Genomic DNA, 27230 nt, shown 5'->3' with positions numbered 1-27230 from the left:
GCTCAGTCAGCCAGCCGCGAGAGCGCTCCGAGTTCAACGCGTTCTCTACCACTCCTACTACAAGGAAGTATATTATTTCATGATTATTAATATCTTCTTATGGATCTTGTCTTTCAATTTGCCGAAGTTTTATGGAGTTTTATTATGAATAAAGTGTTTAAATGGCCGTGGTTTCAACTGGCAGCTTATTGTCGCTTCCACTGGCAGTTCAGTCAGTCAGCCGCGAGAGCGCTCGGAGGTAACGCGTTCTCTGCCACTCTTGCTACAAGGAAATATATTATTTTATGATCGTTAATATATTCTTATGGGTCTAGTCTGTTAATTTATCAACATTTCATGGAGTTTTATTATGAATAAAGTGTTTAAATGGCCGTGGTTTCAACTGGCAGCTTATTGTCGCTTCCACTGGCAGTTCAGTCAGTCAGCCGCGAGAGCTCTCGGAGGTAACGCGTTTTCTACCACTCTTGCTACAAGGAAATATATTATTTCACGATCATTAATATCTTCTTATGGGTCTAGTCTTTTAATTTGTCGACATTTTATGAGGTTTATTATGAATAAAGTGTTCAAATGGCCGTGTTCTCAACTGGCAGCTTATTGTAGCTTCCACTGGCAGCTCAGTCAGCCGCGAGAGCGCTCCGAGTTTAGGCGAAGCGTCAGTAAGCAACCAGTCGTGATCACGTTCGTTTGACCGCTTTAGTTGTGGAAAAAAACTAAAACGTCAATCATACTAAAGAACAGAGTCATAAGAATACATTCATAACAATAAAATAGTGTATTTCCTTGCAGCGAGAGTGACAGAGAACGCCTTATACTCACAGATCTAAAGCGGTTGAGACTGCCAGCCAGCCACCAGGTCACGTGACCACTGGCAGGTCACGTGACCTGCCAGAATCAGACTGGCAGCTGCCACCAGCCACTGACAGGTCACGTGACCTGTCAGTGGCAGCTCCTGCCAGCCAGTTGAAGATCGAACCCCTACTGTTCGAAACAGTGAATCGTTTAGCGAAGCAGTTGGTTCAACTGATTCGAAGCTTCGAAAAGGTTCGTTTCTCCCATCAATGCTTTTAAAGTTTCACCAGTGTTGGACGAACTACACAAATAAAGTGCTTGAGTAAAAGAACAGATACCCTTAATAAAATATTACTCCAGTAATAGTATTATGAGTTATGAGAAATTGAGAATTAAAATTTTTTTTGGTCTCAAATAGAATTGCTGTAGTCTGTTTAAAAATGTATAATTAATTTTAATTATTCAACATTTTTTTAAAAAAATATGCATTTAAAATATAATAGATTTAATACACCCATTTTTAATATTACAATTATGATTAATAATGAATAAATGATTCAATGACTCACACGTGAATCAGCGTTTTTGAACGACTCTCTTGAATAAATGATTCATTCAATGACAAATACATTTTTAACAGTCACTTTTTGCCACCTAGTGGCGGAACAATGCAATCGACAAAGTAAAAACTTTGATTAATGAATTAATGATTAATTTTGTTACACTTTTGTTTTTTTAACGGGACAGTTTTATAATTTAGGTTCAGTTTTAATGTAACGAGAGTGAGGTATCTACCCCTACATTTGCAACTACAAAGCAATTAAAACACACACACACACACACACACACATAATTTATACATACACTTGGTTTTTAAAGGTATTTAATGATTTAATGAAAACGTTTGCAACTGGTTATTAGACATGCTTGTGTTGTGTCCCCACTGCAATTAGATCAATTGACCAGCAGGTGTCGATGTTACGAGTTTGGAAAAGCAGCTTTTCGCCCATCGCTATACAACAGGTAAGAGTCTATCAGGGTTACACGGATGTAAATAAAATTCCTGTTTGAAAGGAATTTGATAGATCACGTTTTGGTGAAAACATTCCGTGTTGTGATCTCGTTGCATTTACATAGTTTGACCAGCACGTGTCGCCTTTTGACCGATTGGTATGGGGTTCCATTTGTGCCAAAAAAAGAGGCGACTGCTTTGTGCTGTGTACTACACATTTGTCTTTGTCCACAGTTATTGCCTAATTATTCAGGTAAATCAGTATATGTTGACGTGCATGTTGTCTGTTGACGTCGTCTTTTTCTCAGTTTTTTTTTTTACTGTTGTCCTAACAGCGGTTAAAATTGAAATGTGCTAGAAAACAGGGAAAAAGTATTTACAAAACGTATATATATATATTGTTCATTATAGAAGATACACTTATATTACTTTACATTATACTGTAAAGTTTTCTGAAAAAATAAAGTTTGTTAAAATACATTCTAACACTGAATGTTTGCTCCTTATTTCTACATGCATTATTACAATTTCTTATTAAAAGTTTCTTATTACTGTCTTAAAAAACTTTACAGTATAATGTATTCGAAAGTAATATAATTGTATCTTCTATAATGAACAATATATATATATACGTTTTGTAAATACTTTTTCCCTGTTTTCTAGCACATTTAAATTTTAACCGCTGAAATATCCATGTTCGTCAGCTTTTTGGCCGCTTCTTGTCTCCGTACTGTAGTTCCACTAATAGACGTGCAGCAGTTCCAGATGGCGGCTCACTTGACCGCGGTGAACAGGACGACAGTCAGGATGACAGAACAGGTCGACAGAACAAGACGACAGTTAGGACAACAGTAAAAAAAAAACAGAGAAAAAGACGACAGGACGACAGATTAAGACGACCTCAACAGACAACATGCACGTCAACATATACTGATTTACCTGAATAATTAGGCAATAACTGTGGACAAAGACAAATGTGTAGTACAAAGCACAAAGCAGTCGCCTCTTTTTTGGCACAAATGGAACCCCATAGATTGGCGCGCTTTTCGAAGTGAATCGGTTTTCGAAGCAATTGATTCAAATGATTCGGAGTTCCGAAAAGCTTCGTTTCTCCCATTACTGTAAAATGGATGTTTTATCGAGGCTACAAGGTCTGCTTTATGCAAATAATAAAATGCCTACGAGAAAACAAGACAAGGAAAAAGTGCCACATATTAATGCAGGCTCGAACACTAGTTTTGCTTATATCATCAAACTGACAAAATCTAGACTATGTCTCTCAGTACTGAGTTTGATTAACTAGCAGAATCGTAATCACTATTACTTTTCAGATTCAAATTAGACCAATCTATGTTTTTATGTAACCTGTTTAAAAAAGTTATGACCCAGTCTTGCTGAGAGACAGAGAAGGGAAAACTAGATTGCTTTAATTACTAGTCTAAGCAATTCATCAAGTTTTACAAACGCTCGACTCTTTTTCTGTATGCGGAAGTTGCTGAGCCTGTGGCTGCGGTCAGCTGATGCTGCATCACATGACACGAATGCGGTCACATGACCAGCTGCTTCAAACAACACACACATTCATCCAAACACACACACACACACAGAGAGAAAAGCTGTGGCAGCAGCAGAACCGAGCCGCTCCGCTCCGGACAGCAGTCACAACTGATTCACAGTGAGGCAAGATCCAACATCCGGATCCGGTGAGTGACGCGCGAACACAATAGAACACAAAACACACACACGCCGGAGGATTCAGTTGAACTCGAGGTTCTGATTCATGGAATTCTGTAGAATAGCGACGCACAGCGAGATTTAAGCAATTCTACATTTGTGTATCATTTATGTGATGCATATAAACATCCCTGTCGTGGATTCTAACAGGAAGTGTCGAACAGGAAGTAAAAGTCAGTCATACTCATTTGTGCTGTTGCGTTATTAAATACATATAAAAAATAAAGATACACATGTGTGTTATTAAATGATACATGTGATATTGTGTGTGCTGTGTAAGGATGTTTGTCGCTGTGTGTGTGTGTGAGTCACGTGTGTCAGCTGACAGATAGTCAGGTGTGTCCAGGTGTTTTTCTCATGAGTTTTATATCGGCTATCAAACTCACTGCTGAGCTCAAAACATTTATTAATTCAAAATATTAATATTGACACAAACAAAAATGGTGCAATTATTGCATTTTCTGTCAAAAATGTCACATTAAGGTCGTTTAGACTGATTCAACTATGAATTTAAAGTTGTCATGTTTTGTTTCTTTAGTTATTTTAGGTGTACATGCGTCAGAAAAACTGGATGACTGATCATACATTTACTAGTAGATTTTGTTGTGATTTATTTAATGTGAGTTTTGTCATTTTCGTCAGAGTTCACTAATTCAAAAGTTCCTGTCAAAGTTAGATTGTGTTTTTGTCTGGCCTCATTTGTTAGCAGTTTTACAAATAAGTGATGGTCTCAGTGGGAATGCATTCATAATAACTCAGTGTTTAATAAACGGTTTCAGAAATGCAGTGCACAGCAGTGTTTTTTCTTCTGGCGTTCTCCACGGCCACCTGGGCTATGGATAACGGGCTGATGAGGACCCCGCCGATGGGCTGGTTAGCCTGGGAACGTTTCCGCTGCGACACCGACTGTCTGAACGACCCCGACAACTGCATCAGGTTTCATTTCAATTTTAGTTCAGTTTTGGTCCGTATTGTTCTTCTTATTTGAATGATTACTGCTCACTTGTTTTTTTAAATTTAATTTAACTTATTTATTATCATTTCAGTAAGTGCTTTTTCCAGTGGTGTTAGTTGTAATTAAAAATATATATATTAATATATGTTTAAAAATTAAAATGAATCTCAAACAGTACAATTTTTTTTTTTTTTTTTATTACAATATGTGCTTTTACTAATTCTCTTAGTTGTATTTTTAGTTACCAATGCTCTTTTTTTTTTCCCCGTCGTCACCGCTCAGTGAGAAGCTGTTCATGGACATGGCCGACAGACTGTCGGAGGACGGCTGGAGAGAGCTGGGATACGTCTACGTCAACATCGACGACTGCTGGGCCTCAATGCAGAGAGACAGTCAGGGCCGCCTGCAGGCCGACCCCAAGAGGTGCTGACCTCTGACCCCTGACCTTCTAACAGCAGCAGCGCGTCTGAATGTGCTTCACCTGATGTTTCCATGCGTCTGCCGCAGGTTCCCGCACGGCATCGCTCATCTGGCGCAGTACGTGCACGACCGCGGCCTGAAGCTGGGCATCTACGGAGACATGGGCACTCACACGTGCGGCGGATATCCGGGAACCACGCTGGACAAGGTGGAGACGGACGCGCAGACGTTTGCAGATTGGGGCATCGACATGCTGAAGCTGGACGGCTGTTACTCCAACTCATCCTACCAGGAACAAGGTCAGACACGGGAAACGGCCTCAGGGGCGGGGATTGCATTAAAGGAACCGTATTTATTTTTTTCAATATTTTACACTATTTGTATTGTATTTTTATTTCATTTTAAATCCAGGCTACCCAATGATGTCAAAGGCCCTGAACGCTACGGGTCGTCCCATTGGCTACTCCTGCAGTTGGCCCGCCTACCAGGGCGGCCTCCCACCGAAAGTGAGTTGAGAGCAGTCGGTGGAAGCCACGTCATGTCACGCAATGTAATATAATGTAATACTGTATTAACTGTGTTGTGGTGTTGTGTCTCAGGTGAACTACACACTGCTGGGTCAGATCTGTAACCTGTGGCGGAATTACGATGACATCCAGGACTCGTGGGACAGTGTGCTGAGCATCGTTGACTGGTTCTTTGGCAATCAGGACGTCTTGCAGCCCGCCGCCGGACCGGGCCAGTGGAACGACCCTGACATGGTGAGATCATCAAGGAACTGTATTTATGGGGGGAGAAAAAAAATCTTTTTTATATTATATTTTTATATTCTATATAAAATACTATATTTGTATTTTATTCTATTTTATATATTTTCTCCATTTTCTGTATAATAAAAGTAAATGACAACTCCAAAAACAAAATAAAAAAAAAACATTAATTTGTACAATTAAAAAAAAAAATCTTTTTCTATATTATTTGTATTTTATAGTCGTGTTATATTCTATATTTATGTTTTGTTCAGTTAAAGTAAATAATGAGTCACAAAAAATGTATATTTAAAATAAATATTATTTTTTATTATTTTGGGTTTAAGTCCAATTACTTTACAATAAAAATCATATAACCCTAATTTAATTCGCTGAGAATCATTAGAATTTGTCTCATCCTCAGCTGCTCATTGGAGACTTCGGCCTCAGCATGGACCAATCACGTTCTCAGATGGCGCTGTGGGCGATCATGGCCGCGCCTCTCTTCATGTCTAACGATCTGCGTACGATCAGCAGCGGCGCTCGTGCGATCCTGCAGAATAAAATCGTCATCGGCATCAATCAGGACCCCCTTGGCATCCAAGGCATTCGCCTGATCAAAGTGAGACATCTTCAGGCGTTTCAGTGTTTTAAATGACCAAATATGATCATCTTTGTGCGAGGACCCCTATTTAAATATATTTGTATTTTTCAGTGATTTTAATATTGTTTTTGTAATTATTATTTTAATATTTTTTTTTATTAAAATTAATGTAGTTTTATTTTCATTTATTTGTTTTCACAGATGTTTTCATGCATTAAGAATATTATTTCAAAATATTTTTAAAAATATTATATAGTATTTATTTTGTATTATTTTACATTATTATGTTTAATTTTATTTACTTTAGTAGCTTTTAGGATTAAACACTGTATTATTGAGTGGTTTAAATTTTTTTTTATTAATTGTGGTGTTACATTACACTATTACATTTATTCCTACTAATTTTTTTTTTCTTATATTTTTATGAATTAAAATGTAGTAATTTATTAAATCACTATAATTTACTGATTATAGTTTAGTAATTAGTTTAATCTTTTTGTTTAATTTTGTATTTTTACTTTCAGGAGAAGAGCAAGATCGAGGTTTACTGGCGGCCTCTGAATAAAGGATCCAGCGCTCTGGTGTTCTTCAGCAGGAGGTCAGATATGCCGTATCGCTACGTGACGAACCTAAAGACGCTGAGCTACAAACCTGGAGTGTATCAGGTGAGTGTTCAGAAACACACAAACAGCTCTGATAAACACAGGCAATCACTTCCACAGCGTCTCTCTCTCTTTCTCTCGTCTCTGTCAGGTGTATGACGTGTTTGCAGAGAAGCTCCTGCCTGATCTGAAGGACAGCACAGACTTCAGTGTGTCCATCAACCCGTCTGGTGTGGTCATGTGGTACGTCATTCCAACAGCTGACTTTCAGAAGGAGGCGGGGCCTGGTCGTTTCAGCGAGAAGCTGATGGGGCCAAAGTTCCGTCAACACGCTAATGAGGTCGACGCTCCTCTGGTGCTCTGAGCTGGGTTGTTTCAGGAAGGCTCCGCTCATCAGGAATAAATTACGCACTCAGGGACATTTAGCCAATCAGATGTGCCTACAGTCACTTGATTTCCTTTTTTTAAAAAGTTCTTGTGTAATTCTTACGACCGTTTCTGCTGACTGTCAGTTGTTTTACATTTTACCACTGTATGAAGTGCTGTTGGATGTAATTCGATGTTTTTGCACTGACTTTACAAACATGCCTATTAACAATAACATCTCATGTGTGCACATTCAAATCATTTTGGGATGTAAAAATGAAGATGTTCAAATTCTAATGCTTCTGTTTATGTGCACTACTGTTTTTAAACTCAAACACAAGTACAAAAAATGAAGTATGACTGCAAGACTAAAAACCTGTCAATCGCGTTCAAATCCCATGAACTCTTTAAGTTTCTGAAGCACAAACACTTAAGGGTCAAACTACAAATGAAGCAGTTCATAAACCTCATGTTGATTTTGAACTAGGATAGAAACACATTAAAAATCACAATGAATGTTAATATGAATAAGCAGTTGATTTACATTGTTCCAAATGAGCTTTTCATCAGTTACTGCTCAACCTGAGGACATTCATTCTCATTTACCAACTGCCTCTGTATGTACTTGTTTACTTGAACAATACGCCTGAAAGATTTCATAGGTTTTAAAGCCACTTTTAATGCTTCAAAATCAAATATGTTGTGAAAGCCGCTGCTGTAGATGCGCTTCATGTTTGTGTCCAGCAGGCGGCGGTGACGCGCATGTGCTGAAAAGCTTCTATAATGAACAAATTAAATACACTTATGTTTAAAGTCTCGTTGATGCAGAAGCTTCACTGGACCATCAATAACGCGCTCGTGGGTCTAGTGATGGCAGAACTGTGAATCAATTTCAATCAGCCGTTTGACAGAACGAATCAGTGATTGTGAAGCAGCTCCACCTGCTGGACAAACGCTGTCAACACAACAACGTGTGTAATGAACACTGACATTAAAAACCAGTGATAAAGACACCTTACACAAAGCAATAGCAAATGTTTTCATGAACGTGCAATCCATCCAACAGAATCAAATCATTAAATATGAAGGGTGTGTCTAATTTATGCCCTTTTAATTAAATTTCAGTGCTTGTTTTGTGTTTTACGGGAAGACATGGCTAATCAGACCAATTTAAAGACAATTAACACAAACAATCAGTCTCATTACACACACGTGTTTGACTTCAAAACTGAACCGACACTATAAACTGACCCGAGATCAGCTCAAATCATATTAAACACTGGTTGATCAGCTCACACGCCCTCTAGCGGGGACCATCTGTGTGACGTGACGCCAGTTACGAGTTCTATTCGCGCTCTGAATCACTGATTCAAAGCTTCGAACCTTCGAGATTCTTTTAAACATTTCTCGCAGTTTAAACTAAATGTCTGGGAGGGAGTGAAGGTTAGTTTTTAAGTACTACTACTTTTGTGACCTTATGGAAATTAACCATGGGTTTATTATAGTAAAAGTGTAGTAACCATGTTTTTTGGCGTATTAATTATCGTTTGTATAACCACTGTTTTACTACAAATCTAATAGTTTAACTATAGTTAGAATACCAAAACCAAGGTTAATTTGTAGTTACCATGTTTGTTTTAAGTTAATTTTCCTAAGAGGAATCATTTGTTTCGAACAGATCACGTGATTTCCGCAAACGCGGCTTCGTGACGTCACAAGTGATTCGAGATGTCAATGTTTGGCCGCTGGGGGGCGATGTGAAGCCGTCAATCACAGCGCTGTCTTTACGAGTTTGACCTAATGATCTCGGATTAGTTTTACAAATTTGACTTTTTTTTTTTTATTTGAAACATTTGTGTAATTAGTCTCTTACTGCCCCGTTTAGACGAGTCCTCCACAAAACAAAACAAACAAGCCCTGCAAACAAAAAAGGAATCATATTATACAAACACATCTTATTGATTGTTACTCGATGGTTTGTTAATTGCATTTAATATATTATACTTTAAAAATTTGCGGTAGGTTTGTAAGTTTTATGCATGTTTTGGCCTGAGTTTTTCGTTGCATTTACAGTTTTGACCGGCAGGTGTCACCAGCGTGCGGCGTTTCCAGCGCTCTGAATCAGTGAATCATTTTATAATTCAATTGATTCAAGGCTTCGAAATGATTCGTTTATCCTATCTTTTTTTTTTTCTCTTTTTTCTTTTTGTGCACTGGTCTCTCCTATCACAGCTTTAAGCTATTTTGTGCCCAAAACCTACAGCGCAGTTCGTATGGTTTTACGGTAATATCAAATAAAGTGTTTTAACTCGATCTGCTTTCAAACACAAATACACAGTCCCGACCCAACCACACGCCATCGGACTAATCAATCAAACACATCAACGTCTTTTGCAAACACCATTTCTTTCTAGAATACTACTCTAAAACAATAAGATTTATGACACTCGCAGCCATCAGTTAAAGTTCACACTGACACTCACCTTGGTGTCCTTCACCTGCTTCATTCCCGGAAACACGTGTGCGCGACCTGCTGCCATACTTGGTCACGTGCGCTCAGTTCCGAGTCAGAGAGCCAATCACAGGCCGTCAATTCAGCTGTGATATAATGACATTTTGGCCATGCTGGATTTATGAGTTTATTTAAAGATGTGATTTAATTTTATATGTGTATTTTTAGTATACATGTGTTTCTCCTGTGGAAGCAAAATGATCAAAATAATCAAAATGTGTCAAATAATATAAAAAACAAGCAATTTTAAGCTTAAAAAATCTACTAGTGAGGTCAGAAAAAAAGAAAAAATGTTCTTGTTTTAAGCACAATTTTGTATTAATTAAAAAAAAGCCTTCAGACTGAATATCTAAAGTCATTTTTCTTCTCAAGTAAATGTATCCAGATTTAATGAAGTTTAGATATTTGTACTGGAAATCAAGACAAAAATACTGAGGAAGAACATCACGTTTTGTGCCTCTTTACATCAGATGATTCCAAAACATACACACAAGAAGAACAACAGCAGTCTGTTTGTGAAGTTGATGTGGTTTGAGGTCAACAGACGTCATTTGTTCATCACACAAAACGAGTCATTTCCAGCTCATAAGAATACGTACTCAAACGTTTATTTTTTTCCAAACGAACACACATGAAACCTGTGATGGCGACTGTGGATTGCTCGGCTACTTGAAGTCACACGATACACGAGAATGGCACCAAAAGACGAACGAGTTTGACCTGGACACAAACTAAAGAAAACCCATCGAGTGACGTGAAGCCTGTTCTGGAGAGTTTCAGTCAGTTCCTTGAACACATTTCAGTATTTACAGCTCAGTGTCTAGTTGACAAGTCACATCTCAGCGCCTGTAAACATTTGTAAACTCACTCGTGTGTTTGACGGAACAGGCAAATGTGAAGCGAACACTCTGAGCTCGAGTCTAAACCTAAAGATGAGACTAATCTCACGTCTGTCATTTTGCAGCATGCAACGTTCAGCGAACACCACGTGTGGAATCAGTGTCAGATTCAGCAGCAGCAGGTGATGGGATCGGAGCTGCCGGACGCTCGCGTTCAGTCCGACCGCGCTGGAGCTGCGCGAACGCCGCCGGAGGTGAAGCCCGGCGGTCTGGCACGATGAAACCCCCGCAGGAGATTGAGCAGAAATCACAGGCTAAAACACACAGAAGCGCAGCTACCGTCCGCCTCTCTACACACAGCAACACATATGATCGGTGCAAAAGGCGCACAAACGTCTGTGCGTCCGTCCTTCCTTTGTAACTGAAGCAGATGGTCCGTGCGTGGCAGTGATCGAAGGCCGTCGGGTCCGAATCGGGTTTGCGCGTGCGTGCCGGCAGGAGGATCTGGTTGTGCGGCCGAAGCGCCCGCCGCTCCTCCGGAGACGTGGAAACTAACACTATTACAGACAGAGTGCCACACAAACTCACGAAACACACGTTACACCGCAGACGCGTCCGGCCGCGGCGCACCAGATGATCCTGAGATTCACACGCAAACTAAAGACTAGATGCGGACGGTCGGTCCGGCGCTGCGACGTTCTCCTCCGGTCGGCGGAGGCGGGAGAACGCGGCAGCTCGTTTAAGGCATCGGATTGGTTCCGTCGTTCGTCCGCTAAATAAGAGCTTCTATGGGAGTAAATGAGTGAAGGATTCTCCTCCGCGGCCGCCGCTCGCTTGCTTTTTGGTGTCGATGTCACACGTCTGTCAACACTGATGTGAGGAGCGCCAGACCTGCAGCACAACAGAGCCAGCTTGAGTTAACTAACACTAAAACCACAATCAACATTTGTGTTACTTGAAATAAAAAACTGAAATAAATCAAAACGGAACCTTTTTTCACTCAGACGCAGAGGCAACGTTTTTCATTTTTATTCGGTTTAACTTAATAACACGAAAACTGAAATAAAAATCAAGACCATCCAACTATTTACCCATCCATCCATCAGTTCATTTATCCATCCACCCACCCATTTTCCATCCATTTATCCATCTGTCATCCATCCATTTGTTACTTGAAATAAAATAAACATGAACTGAAATAAAATACATAAAAACTTATTAAAAACTATATTAACTTCATGTACCAAAATAACACTAAAACCGAAATAAATTGATTAGAAACTATATGGACATTATATTTATTTATACCATATTTTAATCATATCTTACCTCATTAGGACTTGCTGACGTTCTCGTAGATGACGTCGCTCGTGTGCGTCTGCTGCTTCTTCTTCTTCCACATGAGGAGAACACACTGATGGATGAACACATACTGCTCCTGCACACACACACACACACACACACACACACACACGCACGCATACATGTTACACACCATTTTCATATAAAAGCCAAATTCCACAATTTTCTCACAATTTCAACTTTATATCTAACAATTCTGAGTTTATCTGTAACATACAGCCAATATTCTGTCTGTATATCACACAATTCTGTTTATATCTTGCAACTTTTTCTTCATATCTGTAACAGAATAAAACATAAAACAAGTAACTAAGACTTTTTATTTCACATTTCAGATTTTTTTTCTTGCAATTATAAATTGTGACAAAAAGGTTCAGAATTGTGAGATAAAAAGTCAAAATTATCTTTTGATCTGGCGGTGGAAACAAGCTTCCATAGATTCATCAAAATCTTCTTAGGAAAGAAGACATTCCAAGAAACTGTAAAAATACATGTTATTTTTTAAAAATATTTTCTTTTGAACACTTTTTTTGTTTTTTGACTGGTCACTAATTGACTCACTGAAAAACTCTGTGTTTTGCACTTCATTATGCATCACGTTGAGAGGCTATTTACAATGATTTTTAAGAAGATGATTAGAACCTAGTTCAGGTTCTGTACCTCAGTTTGGACCATGGAGAGCCGGTGTGAGCGCATATCCGACACCAATCCCAGGACGTCCACATACTCGTGTTCCTGAATGTGCTGCATCAGCCGGTCCAGAGCGATGAAGGTGCCGGTCCGACCCACTCCAGCACTGACACACACACACAAACACACAACAGTGCTTGTTACATCATACAGTGTCGGTAACAAACATGAAGATCTGTAGCAAAACCACAAGCAGGAATCAATAGATGGAAGTGAGCCACAGTGATTCCAGTCAGTGTAACGTGAGTGCAGTGAGCCGGAGTGACTCCTGTACCACCGACTCTCACATGAACACGTCCAGCACTAAGTGACGAGGAGTAAACAACATCTCACCTGCAGTGGACCACGATGGGCCCTTTGGTCCTGTTGACCTGCTGCCGTACGATCTGAACGAACTGTAAGATGCTCTCGATGGCGTTGACCGTCGGCACCCCGTGATCAGGCCACGAGGTGTAATTAAAGTGCAGAACGTCTTGAGATTCATCGGCCTGCAGGAGACAAACACACTGAACATCAGACAGCAACAGCAGCAGTGTAACGACAACACTGTCACGTCTAGATACACATCCATCAATACATCCATTTATCCATCTATCCATTTATCTATTAATCATCCATCCATCATTTATCTATCCAACCTTCATTCACTAATCATCTGTTCCTCCATCCAGCGACCCATCTATCCTTCCACCCATCGTCTATCTATCCATCCATCCATCCATCTATTCATTCCTCCATCCATCCACCCATTTTCTATCCATCCATCCATCCATTAATCTATGATCCATCCATCAATCCACCTCTCAGCCATCAGCCATCCATCCATTCATTCATCTATCTATCAATCTATCCATCCATTCATTCATCCATCAATCCATCTATTTATCCATCCATCCATCATCTATCCCTCCATCCATCTATTGACCCATTTATCCCATCCATCCATCCATCCATCCATCCATCCATCCATCCATCCATCCATCTGTCAATCCATTTATATATCCATCCATTTATCCATCCATCAATCCATCCATCCATTTATCCATCCCTTCATCTATGATCTATCCAACCATCCACCATTCTATCATCTAGCCATTCATCACTTTATCTATCCATCTATCCACCCATCCATCTATCAGTCCATCCTCATCCATTCATCTATCCACCCATTTATCTCTACATCCATCCACCTATCATCCATCCATCCATCCATCCATCTGTCAATCCATTTATCTATCCATCCATTTATCCATCTATCATCTTTCCATCCGTCCACCCATGGTTACGGTTAGTAGTGTCAGTTAGTAGTGTTAGTAGTAGTGTTCCTCACGTATCCCAGTCTGAAGTTCCTGATGGTCCACTCGGGCGAGTCGTTCTCTGACAGCATCTCGACTGTGATCTCTCCGTACGTCACGGGCTCCTCAGTGAACGGCCAGTAGTGATCACACTTCACCTGCACAGGAAGCACATTCTCTCGTTAACGTCTGCCCGTCTCTGTATGCTGTCATAGCGATTAGGGAGCGGTTGCCGTGGGAACTGACCCTCCTGCGCTCGTTACACTGGGTCAGCATGACGATGATGTGAGACTTCTGCTGCAGGACCATCTTCCAGAAATCGTTCCTGGTCTCGGGCAGCGGGCCCTGCGTGGCGATGTACTCGTGCGGAGAGTTATAACCCTGAACACACACCGGCACACCAATCAGACATCCCATAATCTGTGAACGACTCCACTCTGATCCCTGATACTGATGAGATACTCACAGGAATATAGTTGGCATTGATGTAATCAGAACCTTCATCGTTGTGCAGAGAAATCAGCTTCACCCGACTGAAGTCATCTGTGACCAGACAAACATTCACAATAAATACAATAAGCACTGATTTTTATTAATAAGTGGGCCAATCAGATCAGTGTTGCTATGACTACAGTGGGCGGAGCTTAGCTGGCGGGCCACTCACAGGGCAGGATGTTGGTGTAGCGGTTCTTGGGTCTGTTGACGGGCAGATCGGCCGCTTCATGAGACAGATCCAGACCGACGCTCTTCAGCTCCTGACAGAACCACAAACCAAACAGGTAAATCGCACGGACAGACGAGAGTTTACGTGTTCTGCGGTGAGCGCGGGCTTTACCTCAAACTGCAGTGAGAACTTGTACGCCGAATCTTTGCTCATATCTTTGATGTAAGCGTCGAAATCACTGAGTTGAACGGGACTGAAGACACAGACACGTCACATCACACACAGAGAAAAAATCAATACAGTCATAACTCAGACAAACACACCCACGGATGTTTTTACCTGGTTAGTTTCCTCTTCTTCAGTGCCGTTTTGCTCCTGCGGGTGAAACACAGACAGACGCGTCACTGAACTGAGATCAGAACACGACAAACTCCATCTCTGTTAATAAACGCTCTTCAGTCCTACTAACTAAACATGCATTACAGGTTGACGGAGCTTCAGCGCTGCCGTGTGTCTGAAACCACAGAGAATAATTCAGATTCACGCACTCCGGAGGATTTACTGCATTAATCAAGTGCTTTCATAAACTGTTCTACAGAAAAAAAAAAAAAACTATATTGTATTTCTAATTAATAATGTAGATTTCCAGCTCTCTATTTATTATATAACTTATATAATTTATATTTTTTACATTTGTAAATTGTATAAACTTAATTATACTTAAATTAGCTTCGATAATTTAATATTCTCTATTGTTTACATTTAAATGAGGTATTATATATTAATTTAAAATTAATACACATATATATTAACATTATATATATAATTTATAATTTTATGAACTTGATTATACTGAACTGATCCCTACTTTTACATTTTTATTTATTATTTTTAAGATTTTAAATATTTTTATATATATATTAATTTACATTATTACATTATAAACTTAAATTAACAATGTATACATGTTTGTTCCATTAATCACATTGTAATTGTAAATTATTGTGGTTATACTGTTTAAACAGCGTCTAACAATTTATATACATTTAATAATTTTACATTTTCTAAAAATATAAACTTACATGCATTTTTTTTTGTATTTATTTTTTCTTTCTTTATAACCTTCCATATTACGATTTTTTATGATTTATTATATTTAATAATTTGTGACCCTGGACCACAAAACCAGTTATACGTCACACGGGTGTATTTGTAGCAATAGCCAAAAATACACTGCACGAGTCAAAATGATTGATTTTTCTTTTATGCCAAAAATCATTAGGATATTAAGTAAAGATCATGTTCCATGAAGATATTTTGTAAATTTCCAACTGTAAACATATCAAACCTTAATTTCTGACTAGTAATATGCATTGCCAAGAACTTCATTTGGACAACTTCTCAATATTTCGATTTTTTTGCACCCATTACAGATTTTCAAACAGTTGCACCTCGCCTAAATGTTGTCCTGTCCTAACAAACCTTATTTATTCAGCTTTCAGATGAGTGTAATTCTCAATTTAAAAAAAAAAAACACCCTTATGACTGGTTTTGTGGTCCAGGGTCACATTTTACATTTTTAAATATAATTTTAAATAGCTAATTTTTAAAGAAATAAAATTATTCTTTTACATATGAGTGTATTTTATTAAAATTATATATCTCGCAATTAATTTATTAATATAAATGTTACCTATTTTTACATTTTGGGAAAATTCTATATACACACAGCATTTCCTCATATCCCTCGTATCTTCCTCCACAGACGTCTGTTATAAGTACACTCGATTTTTGCGTGATGAGACGGCATTATTATTTTCTGCGGAGACCGACAGCACGTCCGCAGCGCTCAGCTCGTATTAAACCTGGAACATTCCTTCAGGAAATCAAACTAACGCGAAAGGAAAAACCAAGCAAATCGGCTCAGATCTCTCTGGTGAAAATCTGCATTCAGTCCGACAGAGAACCGAAGAGCTAGAGCAAACATGCAGGACGTGAGAGCGAGCGGGCGGACGGACGGACGGCCGCCGGTGAGGACGTCATGCAGGACGGGCCGCCAGCGTTAGTGTCATGCGTCGAGACGCTGTTAAACACAGACAAGAGCACAGATGGAGATCCGGCCTCTGATCCGTTACCCATAATGCACAGAATCAAAGCATCTCCGTCTACAGGGTCTACGTGGAGTCTAGAGGTGGCGTGTGTGTGTTTGTCCGTCCGTCGGCCGCCGGACGCCGCGCTGCTACTTACCACGGATTAATATAAAAGGCCAAAAGATAGTCAGTCCAAAGGCAGGATGGCAGAAGCGTGAGGAACGCAAAGAGACTCCTGCGCCTGAAGCCGTTTGAACAAAACAGAAAGCAAAAGACATAAAAAAAGACCAAGGGCAAAAAGTTGGGGACAAAACATGGTGCTCCATTAGTAATAGTGACACACACAGATGATTGAGCATATTTCATTAGTGTCTGACAGGTTAATGATCGCGTCATGCAGTCAGTGTCATTGGCGTCTTTCTGTCTGTTCGTGTGAATCTGTGATTGCTGCTGATCGTCTCCTCCGCCGGATATTAACACCGAACGCAACAAAGATCACACCTACATCTCAGTCAGTCCAGCCTGATCGTAAACCGCTTGGTTTCCAGTGCAGCTGATGCAAAACATCCAGTACAAATATCTAAATATTCTGAAACCTTAATACATAAAATGAGCTAAGACATGATTTTATATCAAAGCGAAGCGCTTAAAACAGGAGCAAAAATCTTCCAGTGCGCTCAGAAAAATCTAGAGCTGCAAAACGATTAATCAAGTCAAAATAAAAGTTTATATTTGCACACTACATGAGTGTGTGTTTATTTTGCATATATAAATACACACATATATGTATATATTTGTAAAAAAAATACTTTAATTAAATACTATAATTTATATTAGATAAAAAAATACACATGTGTGTATTTATATATACATAATAAATATACACAGTACACACACACATATATAATATGCAAACATTTATTTTTATTTTGAATCGATTAATTGTGACTAATTTTGCAGCTCTAGAAAAATCAACTTAATTCAACTGGAAAACATATTTTTCTGACCCACCGGTAGATATTTACTCCTGTTTTAAGCAAATGCTTAATTAAAAACTTAATTTTGACACATTTTCATGCATGGTACAGAAAACAAGATCTAAGATCTAAAATGTAAAACTGTTGTAGTGTACACAAAGTCGGTTTTTACTCTACTAAACATTATTTTTTATGTATTATTTTTACATTTTTATATTTTACATTTTAGACGTTTATCATTTTTATGAACCCAATTATACTGAAACTTTACACTATTTATTTATTATTTTTATTACATTTAAGTACTTTTATTTTGTATTCATTTATATTGTGTAATTTTTTAATAAATAAATTTAAATTAATAATTTATTTATCTCTCTCTATAACTGATATTATTTATATTTTAGAAATGTGTACATTTTATGAACTGAATTTGACATTAAAACAGGACACACAGTCATGTTGCCGTTGCGTCACGAGTCGTGCTCTAAACATCTCAGCAGAAAGTGACAGAAAAAATGTCTTTTGACTTCATTACCAGCCCAGAATCTGCCTTTACTGACGCTCTTTAAGCTCTTATATTAATCATGTGTGTGTGTGAGCGATGGCTCGGATGCTTCTGGAACAAACGAGTCCCGCGTGTTGATACCAACAATTACACTTCCTCTCTGTGTGTGTGTGTGTGTGTGTGTGTGTGTGTGACACTGTGACTGACTGATTGACTGACAGCGAGAAACACAGGAGCTCCTACCAGTTATACGGCAGCTTCCCGTCCCGCTCGAAAGAGGCGAAATTCACGAAGGTTTCAGCGCCGCACTCCCTGAAATCAGACACGACCGTCAGACAGATGATGAAGACATCCAACAGCTCAGAAAGGACTTCAAATCAATAATTTCATCATTACAAATGAATCCAGTGCAGCTTCACATTCTGAAACATTGCAATCCACGAGCAACACACTGCAACAAAATGATGCTCTTCCTCAGTGTTTTCATCTCATTTTCAATACAAAATCTAAACATCCTTAAATCAAGACACATTAACTGGAGAAGCAAAATAACCCAAGAGATTAAGTTTCGCTTTTATAAAAATGCAAAATGAAGTTTTCGCTTAAAACAGGAACAAATTTTTGCCAGTGGTTTTGGAAAAATAATCTCGCTTTCACTTTGAATTCAGTTGATTCTTCCGACCACATTAACAGATATTTGTTCTCGTTTTTGGTTTAAATACACTTGATTTTGATGCATTTTTCATAAAACAACGTTTATTTTGCATGTCAGGTACCGGAAAATGACAAACATACTGACTTTATGATTTTTTTGTCGCACAAACAGTATTTTTGTCATGTCTGAAAGCAGTTGTGGTGGTTTAATCGTGGGATTTGCTGATTATGAGTGAGTCGTATTAAATCATGAGCTCAAGTAAATCACAATTTCAAAATTTGTAGATATTTGAAATGAAAAATGACAAACACACTATTTTCATCCATCGGTCTGATCACTAATGGACTGTAACAGCAGCTAACGATGAATCAGGTTGAGATGTTGCTCACCGGCTCAGCTCCATGTGTTTCTTGCGCAGCACCAGCAGGAACAGAACCAGCAGACTGATCAGCAGAATGCTGAGAACCGCCAGCGCAGAGATAGCCGCCACACTCGGGTTCATCTCGCGCACTGCAAACACACACACACACACACACACACACACCACAGCTACATTCACTGTCTCATAATCAAACTCTTAAATGTGTATTTCAGATGTTCACTTGTTTGAAAGAAGACATTATGATGCAAAACAGAGCTCAAAACTATGAATACTCGAACAAAAAAAAAACGGTAATTGCAACTTTTTTCTTGCAATTCTGACCTTTTTTTATATCTCGAAATTCAGACTTTTCTCACAATTACAAGTTCAATTACAAGTTCATTTATTCTTGCAATCTGACTTTTTTCCTGACTTTTTCAGTTATGAGTCTAACTTTTTTCTTGCAATTTTGATTTTGTATCTCAGAATCCTGACTTTTCTTTTTTTTTTGCAATTATGAGTCTACTTTTTCTTGCAATCTCAGAATCTGACTTTTTTTTTTACTTTTTTTCTTGCAATTATTTTTTTTTTTCCCTTGAGTTGATTTTTTTTTCTCACAATTACAAGTTTCTATCTCGCAAGTCTGACTTTTTTCACACAATAACGAGTTTGATTTTTTCTCACAATTATGAGTTTATATCTCAGAATCCTGACTTCGTATGTTTGACTTCATTCTCGAAATTCTGACTTTTCTCTCACAATTATTGCTCATATCTCGCAATTCTGACTTTTTTTGCAATTATAAGTTTAACTTTTTTCTCTCAATTGCGAGTTCATATCTCATAAGTTTGACTTTTTCTCAATTATGAGAATATATCAAATTCTGATATTTTTTCCGCAATTACAAGTTTGACTTTTCAATACAGATCACTGTATTGCCTTATTAGATTAATGGACACATGAACCGACTGAGAAAACATGAATTGAAAACATCAGAACGTATTTTATTTTAACTGCAGAAAGATGTCATTACACACAATTTTTGATGTTTAAGTCCACTCTCCTGTCTGATCTGTTTGTCGGAAAGAACGGTGGATACTGTGTTATGATTGGTCAGATCGCCTGTCAATCAAGCTGTTTGCGAAGAGTCAGTTATGAGTTTATATCACGCAATTCTGACTTTTTTCTCACAGTTGTGAGTTTATATCACGTAATTCTAATTGTGAAATTGTCAAGCACAGCGTGAAACTGCTCTGTGTGTGTGTCGTGACCGTAAGTGTGGATCGGATGCGTTTCCTCACCAGATGTGCTGACGGTGATGTACGCGGGGTCGCTGGCGCTGCTGTAGCTGCTGCTGATCACAGTACAGTTGTATGATGTGGACGGCTGCAGACCTGACACGGTCACAACATGAGCGGCGGTGAGCAGCGGCTCACGCACCTTCTGAACCAGAGAAACACACACACACGCACACGCACACATTAAACCAGCTGTTCATTCAATGAGACGCTGAGAGATTCAGGTGTGTTCAAGCCTTCATCCCAGAATGCACTGCTGTCATTCTGATGAAGGTCGAGGGTTTATAAAGCAGCAGCCACTCGGGATCCAAAAACACAATCACAATACATCAACACCACCTGACAGTTAACACTAGTTACTAATTAGTTACTAACCAATTTGTCGCTAATTTCAACATAAACTGATACATTATTAAAATCAAAAGTTACATCTGTTATTATTTAATGGACCTGAGCTATGATCTATGAAGAGCTGTGATTGTATTAACTAACAAGTATTAATAACTACTGTAACACATTTTTTGCTGTTAATTAAAGCATGAACTGTTAACTGACAGGACCAGTACTGTAAAGCGTTAGAGAATGTGACGTTTCATTAGTTCACCCCTGTATGGTGTTCATATTTTTGTTACTCAGACAGTGTTCGTGGGTTTGGTGAACCCACTGCATTTTTGGGTTTTTAATTCAACACAATTAACAAAATTATGTTAAAATACTCAACAGATGTTTACTTCATCCCAATTATGCAATATGAACAGAATGTTTGGCTAATATTTGCCCTTTTCCTTAAGCGCTACGGCCTTGTGTGGGAATGGCAGGGGCAGAAACACACAACTCACGCTCACACTTACACTCAGACTCTCTCTCTCACACATATTCACACATATTCACACATATTCACACATATTCACACATATTCACACATACGCATACTAATAGCAGGCCCAGAAAATAGGAGGGGCAGAGTGAAGTTACACAGGACCTAAATTTTACACTCTTTTATTGGCCCCGGGTCCAGTGGAGCCGAACATCCTGTGTGTAATATAAGTGTGCAGTGAGCGGCCATTGAAAATTTGTTCTGATATATGTTCTTCACAGAAAATGAGCCAAGGCCAATGAGTATGATCATTTTTCTTTTGAAAAAGTGAAGACGGGTCGCACAGACCCGAACACCATGTAAGGGTTAGCATGCACTAACAACAACAAAACCTTCATTTATTTCTCTTTCAGCATTTCCTAATACACTATTAAAATCAAACATTATTATTATTATTTAAATAATATCAATATTATTTAACCAAGCTAACATGACCTAGTTTTTTAAGATTAATAGATACTGTAACAAATGGTTTGCTCGTTGTTAATGTTAGTTTGCAGTGCATTAACTAATGTTAACTAGTAGGACCTTATTGTAAACTGTTCATGAATTATGAATTATGAATCATGAATAAATTAATCATTTGTTAATATTAGTTAATGCAGGATCATGATCATTTATTCACATTATTCACAATAGAGTTGTTCATTATATTAGTTCTCAGTGCATTAACTAATGTTAACAAAAACAACTTAGATAATTCTGGAGAAGTTTTGCTCATTCTCACTTCAGTGTAGTTAACAATGGAAATGACCAAAAAATTAAATGAAAAATAAAACCCGACTGTAAATTGTTAATTCTCTTATTTTTATCGTCATAAAGACCATAAAGAAACTCCATCACAATCTCCTTCTCCAGATGTTTGCATACATGTATTGTTGTTATATGTGACCCTGGACAACAAAACCAGTCATAAGGGTCCATTTTTTGAAATTGAGATTTATCTTTAATCTGAATAAATAAGTTTTCCATTGATGTGTGGTTTGTTATGATAAGACAATATGTGTCTGAGATACGACTATTCGAAAATCTGGAACGTGAGGGTGCAAAAAAATCTAAATACTGAGAAAATCACCTTCGAAGTTGTTCAAATGAAGTTCTTAGCAATGCACATTACTAATCAAAAATTAAGTTTCTTCATGGAACATGATCTTTACTTAATATCCTAATCATTTCTGACATAAAAGAAAAATCAATCATTTTGACCCATACAATGTATTTTTGGCTATTGCTACAAATATACCCGTGATACTTTAGACTGGTTTTGTGCTCCAGGGTCACACATTATGTTGTGATATTGATCAGGAGCGAATCCCACTGAGCTCTTACTTTGTTTTCTCTGTTGACTCCCAGCGGTCTGCAGACGACCTGATAGAAATCCACAACGCCCTCCTCCGTCCAGAGCAGCGTGACGGCCGTGTCGGTGGCGTTGACGGCGTACAGCGACTTCGGAGGAGCCGGTTCTGTCCGCAAAACAGCCAAGCACCACACTAGTTACGAGATCCTCCAAGAAAACAGCTTAAAAACAAGTAAAAAAGGAAGACGAAACAAACAGCCACAACAATTCTGACACATTCTGAACAGGAAGTCAAAGCGAAACGGGTTATTATTAGAACAGAAAACACACTCTCAGCAGTAAACGAGCAGCGCTTTTACTTCTAGTTTTGGATTTGAATGTGTGAACAGCTCCAACTTCATATTCATGCAGTGAATGGGTGCCGTCAGAATTTGTTTCATCTTTTGTCTTCTCAAGATGTTAACTGACGGACTGGAGCGGTGTGGATTACTTGTGTTGTTTTTATCAGCTGTCTGGACTCTCGTTCTGACGGCACCCATTCACCGCAGAGCGTCCGTCCGCTGCCACTGACCGAGTTTGATGATGTGCGGCGCAGACGTGTTGCGGCTCCTCTCGGTGCAGGCGGTGACGGTCAGGTTGTAGATGTCGCCGGGAGGAAGAGCCAGAGACGCCTTCATCATGTTGCGAGTCACCTGAAACACAGTCGTTAGGCGCAGTGATGATTCAACCGTTTCCATGGCGACAGCGAATATTTAGACAGGTTTCAGTGGAAAGGTCTGTGTAAATGAATGGAGTTTATCCTGCTCTCGGAGCGTCTCGACATCTCAGCTGGGCTCTGTGTGGAAACATTTAGCCGTCGCTAATTAAACGCTGGCTGTGCGTGAGATAAATATGTGTGCCGGGTAATTGGATTCATTACGGGCTAACGGCGCAGTGACGTCGCGCGAGCCGCTCGACTCATTTTAATGAGACCCGAGGAGCACGGAGGGAGAATCTCATGAATCTCAGACAGTTTTACCCTCACATTACTGCGGTAAATGACTATGGTAATACCATCCTGAGCAGAAAGTGACCAGTGATTGACTGTCACGTAGTGTTTCATCAGCCGCATCACTCAGAGCAAATCTACATAGAAAATACTTAAACATTATAATTATAATATTATTAATAATAAATAAAATTAGAATTAAAGATAAAAAAATATATAAATAAATATAAATAAATATAAATTACATATATAAAATAACATTATATAAGAAGTGTATACATATTTAGTTTTTTAAACTACTTTATAAATTTAGCTATAAAGTAACTAAACTAATTTATATAGACTACACTAATTTATTAATTCGGTATTTTTATTAAATTAATGTATGTGTGCTTTGAGAAAAAATAATATCACATGAAAATAAGGGAATGGAAATCAAAAAGTTGAAGTACTAAAATAAGAAAAACTAATAAAAATTATTCAGACATAAAAAAATAAATAAAAATAAAATAAAAAACAAATTTATTAACACTACTGACATGAAAATGAAACAGAAAATAGACCAAATTGACAAAACCTCAAAACAAAAACCTAATAAAAAATTATTTAGACATAAAAAAAACAAAAACTAATAAATAGGAAATAAATAATAATAAAAAATATTTACTAAAACTACGAAAATTAAAATGAAACATACTAATATACTAATACTAAGATAACAAAAAGTAAAACTGAAAACCTAATAAATGTTTTAGATATTTAAAAAATATGAAAAAATATGAACAATTTTAATAAACTACTGAAAATAAAAATGAAACAGAAAATATACTCAAATAACAAAAACTAAAACCTAATAAAAAAATTATTTGGACATTAAAAAAACCCTACTAAATCCGAAAAAATAAATGTACTAAAACTGCTAATATGAAAATTAAACAGAAACTACATTAATACAACAAAACATAAAACCTAATAAAAAATGATTCAGACATTGAAAAAAATGTAATAATAAAAAAAATGCAACAACAAATTTAACCTCTGAAATTAAATGAAAAATATACTAAAATTATAAAAAAGAATGAAAGTCAGACATAAAAAACCTAATAAATATGAAAAAACAGCAAATTTACTACAACTACTAGAATTAAAATGAAACAGAAAATATAACAATGAAATGTAATTCAAAATATTAACAAAAACCATTAAAAGTAAATCAAAGACAGTAAAGTAACACTAATGGAAAATAATGGAATGCTTATTTTGTGTATTTGCTTTATGTCATAACATGTGTTGATCTTGAACACATATTTCATGTCCAATGTGCCCAAAATTTCCAGTTTAGCCTGGGTTGACCGGACAGGGTTTGTTCCAGTGAAGGCCGTGTTGTGTTTTCTAGTGAAGGTTGAGTTTTCAGACTCACGTCGATGGAGTAGCGTCTCCTCGCGCCCTTCTTCCCCTCGGCCGTCAGCTGCCAGTGCAGCATCCGCGAGTGTGAGAGATCGGTGAACAGATCACCGTACGTCCAGCGCACGTACAGCATCCCGTGAGCGTAATCCACCGACGAGATGTGAGGAGCTTCAGGAGCTGATGAGCAAACACACACACGTAAGTAACTGCGCAGTTTCCGTCAGTCTGATGTGATGTGATGTGATGTGATGTGATGTGATGTGATGTGATGGGACGCACCTGTGACGAAGCTCACGGTGGAAGCGTCGCAGCAGCTGAGCGGCGGTTCGCCCCACGTCACCATCGTCACGCGGAAGTTATAGAACCAGGCCGGCAGCAGATCCGTCACTCTCTGAGGACCCAAGAGCATTTAATTAGCACCTCTGACCTCGACTGCGGCGTCTCCCTCGTACGATTATAATGATTACACAATAATTACGCAGAACGCTATGTTTGCGTTTCCCCGTCTCAGCCGTGACTCATGAAGCATCATAATTAGCATCTCTACTGATCATCTGAGCCGCTTAATTGACTGATTACAGGAATGAGGATCCTGACTACAAACCCTCAATTAAGGCAGATTTTCAATCAAATGTAAGACTTTCTAAGATCTGCACCACTGTACCAGTTTAGTTTCACTGACATACTACTACAGTTTTAACCACATAAAAAAGTTTGTCAAGACAAACGAGCCTGAACATTCAGAGCAGTTATAAAGTTTAAAGCTTGACGTTTGAACATTTGGAAAGAAAGATTAGATGATTAGCATGTTGTTAGCATGACTAACATGTAGTTAACATGTTGCTAATCCTGTTTCTAACATAATTAACATGTTACTAGCATGATTGGCATGTAGTTAGCATGTCGCTAGCATGTTTAAAGCATGAATAGCATGTTATTTACATAATTAGCATTTGGTTAGCATGTTGCTAATAATGTTTTAACATGATTTAATCAAGTTTTTAACATTACCATGCTGTTAGCATGACTAACATGTAGTTATCACGTTGCTAGCATGTTTCTAGCACGATTAGCATGTTTTTTAAGTAATTAGCATGAAGTTAGCAATTTTGTTAACAAGTACCTAACATGATTAGCAAGTTACTAGCATGTTGCTAATATGATTAGCAAGTTACTAGCATGATTAGAATGTTACTAGTATGTTGTTAGGGTTAGCATGTTGCTAGCATGATTAGCAAGTTACTGGCATGTTGCTAACATGTTGCTAACAGGATTAACACATTGCTAACATGATTAGCCTGTAGTTAACATGTTGCTAATTACTATTTGTTGCTAACATGATTAACATGTAGTTATCATGTTGCTAGCATGTTTCTAGCATGATTAGCATGTTGTTAATAATGTTTCTAACATGATTATCATGTTTTTAAAATAATTAGCATGAACTTAGCATGTTGTTAGAGTGTACCTAGCATGATTAGCAAGTTACTAGCATGTTCCTAACATTATTAGCAAGTTACTAACATGATTAGAATGTTACTAGTATGTTGTTACCATGATTAACCAGTTACTAGCATGATTCTAGCATGATTAGCATATTACTAACATGAAGTTAGCATGTTGTTAGCGTGTTTATAGCATGATTAGCAAGCACCTAGCATGTTGCCAATCTGATTATCGAGTTACCAGCATGATTCTAGCATGATTAGCATGTTACTAGCATGTTGCTAGCATGATTAGCAAGTAATTAGCATGAATCTAACTTGATTAGCATGTTGCTAGCATGATTAACAAGTTACGTGTTAGTCTGGTTAGTCATGTTGCTAGCATGTTTCTAGCATGATTAGCATGTGGCTAATCATGTTTTAATACAGCAGGACTCTTATTTTGAAACACAAGGGTCAGTGAATCACGGGCCCTTAAATTTGATCCAGATGAATGTAGGAAAGCGCGCGTGATGCGAACTGGTTACCACAGAGGCGATGACGGACGCGGTGGCGGCGATCTCGTAGTAAGTGGTCCACTGCGACGTCTGCGTGGCCGAGTTGAAGAAGAAGGTCTGCAGCACGTACTTCCTGAAGGCCACGTTGTACGGCCGCTGCCAGCTGAGGATGACGGCGGTGGGACTGAGAGGATAAACCACCAAATCACGAACACCCGTCGGCTCTGACAGAAC

The 27230-nt window shown here is 38.3% G+C and overlaps 2 protein-coding genes across 4 annotated transcripts in view; one reads left to right on the top strand and one right to left on the bottom strand.

The window, feature by feature from the left end:
* Nucleotides 1-3338: 3338 nt before the first annotated feature.
* On the top strand, nucleotides 3339-7756 carry naga (N-acetylgalactosaminidase, alpha). The gene is made up of 9 exons (XM_051107726.1): nucleotides 3339-3507; nucleotides 4318-4474; nucleotides 4776-4916; nucleotides 5001-5212; nucleotides 5325-5419; nucleotides 5513-5674; nucleotides 6087-6284; nucleotides 6791-6931; nucleotides 7020-7756. The coding sequence occupies exons 2-9, from the start codon at nucleotides 4320-4322 to the stop codon at nucleotides 7230-7232; spliced, it is 1317 nt and encodes a 438-aa protein (XP_050963683.1). The 5' UTR covers nucleotides 3339-3507; nucleotides 4318-4319; the 3' UTR covers nucleotides 7233-7756.
* Nucleotides 7757-10185: 2429 nt separating this feature from the next.
* ptpro (protein tyrosine phosphatase receptor type O) overlaps nucleotides 10186-27230 on the bottom strand; it is a 35481-nt gene continuing 18436 nt past the window's right edge. For 2 of the 3 annotated variants that reach the window (XM_051107717.1, XM_051107718.1), the window contains 19 exons: nucleotides 27027-27220; nucleotides 25334-25445; nucleotides 25068-25231; nucleotides 23231-23351; nucleotides 22692-22825; nucleotides 20489-20630; nucleotides 19216-19336; nucleotides 18415-18483; nucleotides 16844-16927; nucleotides 14936-14971; nucleotides 14768-14849; nucleotides 14597-14687; nucleotides 14399-14475; nucleotides 14179-14313; nucleotides 13968-14090; nucleotides 12971-13125; nucleotides 12608-12743; nucleotides 11915-12023; nucleotides 10186-11476 (listed from right to left, as the gene is read on the bottom strand). In XM_051107717.1, coding sequence (XP_050963674.1) covers nucleotides 11919-12023; nucleotides 12608-12743; nucleotides 12971-13125; nucleotides 13968-14090; nucleotides 14179-14313; nucleotides 14399-14475; nucleotides 14597-14687; nucleotides 14768-14849; nucleotides 14936-14971; nucleotides 16844-16927; nucleotides 18415-18483; nucleotides 19216-19336; nucleotides 20489-20630; nucleotides 22692-22825; nucleotides 23231-23351; nucleotides 25068-25231; nucleotides 25334-25445; nucleotides 27027-27220 — 2081 coding nt within the window. In that variant the 3' untranslated portion in view covers nucleotides 10186-11476; nucleotides 11915-11918. The remainder of the gene's footprint in view (nucleotides 11477-11914; nucleotides 12024-12607; nucleotides 12744-12970; nucleotides 13126-13967; nucleotides 14091-14178; nucleotides 14314-14398; nucleotides 14476-14596; nucleotides 14688-14767; nucleotides 14850-14935; nucleotides 14972-16843; nucleotides 16928-18414; nucleotides 18484-19215; nucleotides 19337-20488; nucleotides 20631-22691; nucleotides 22826-23230; nucleotides 23352-25067; nucleotides 25232-25333; nucleotides 25446-27026; nucleotides 27221-27230) is intronic. The other variant, XM_051107719.1, reaches the window with a different exon arrangement.

This window comes from Labeo rohita, chromosome 4 (assembly GCF_022985175.1).
Source record: "Labeo rohita strain BAU-BD-2019 chromosome 4, IGBB_LRoh.1.0, whole genome shotgun sequence".
NCBI classification, from domain to species: domain Eukaryota; kingdom Metazoa; phylum Chordata; class Actinopteri; order Cypriniformes; family Cyprinidae; genus Labeo; species Labeo rohita.
The sequence above is the reverse complement of the archived record's forward strand: the minus strand, read 5'-3'. Positions and strand labels throughout refer to the sequence as shown.

Excerpts from the sequence above, each read along its gene's own strand:
- naga (XM_051107726.1), top strand. The coding sequence starts at position 4,320 with ATGCAGTGCACAGCAGTGTTTTTTCTTCTGGCGTTCTCCACGGCCACC. Across the intron at positions 5,213-5,324 it reads CTCATCCTACCAGGAACAAG|GCTACCCAATGATGTCAAAG; the intron begins GTCAGACACGGG and ends TTTTAAATCCAG. Across the intron at positions 5,675-6,086 it reads AGTGGAACGACCCTGACATG|CTGCTCATTGGAGACTTCGG; the intron begins GTGAGATCATCA and ends TCTCATCCTCAG.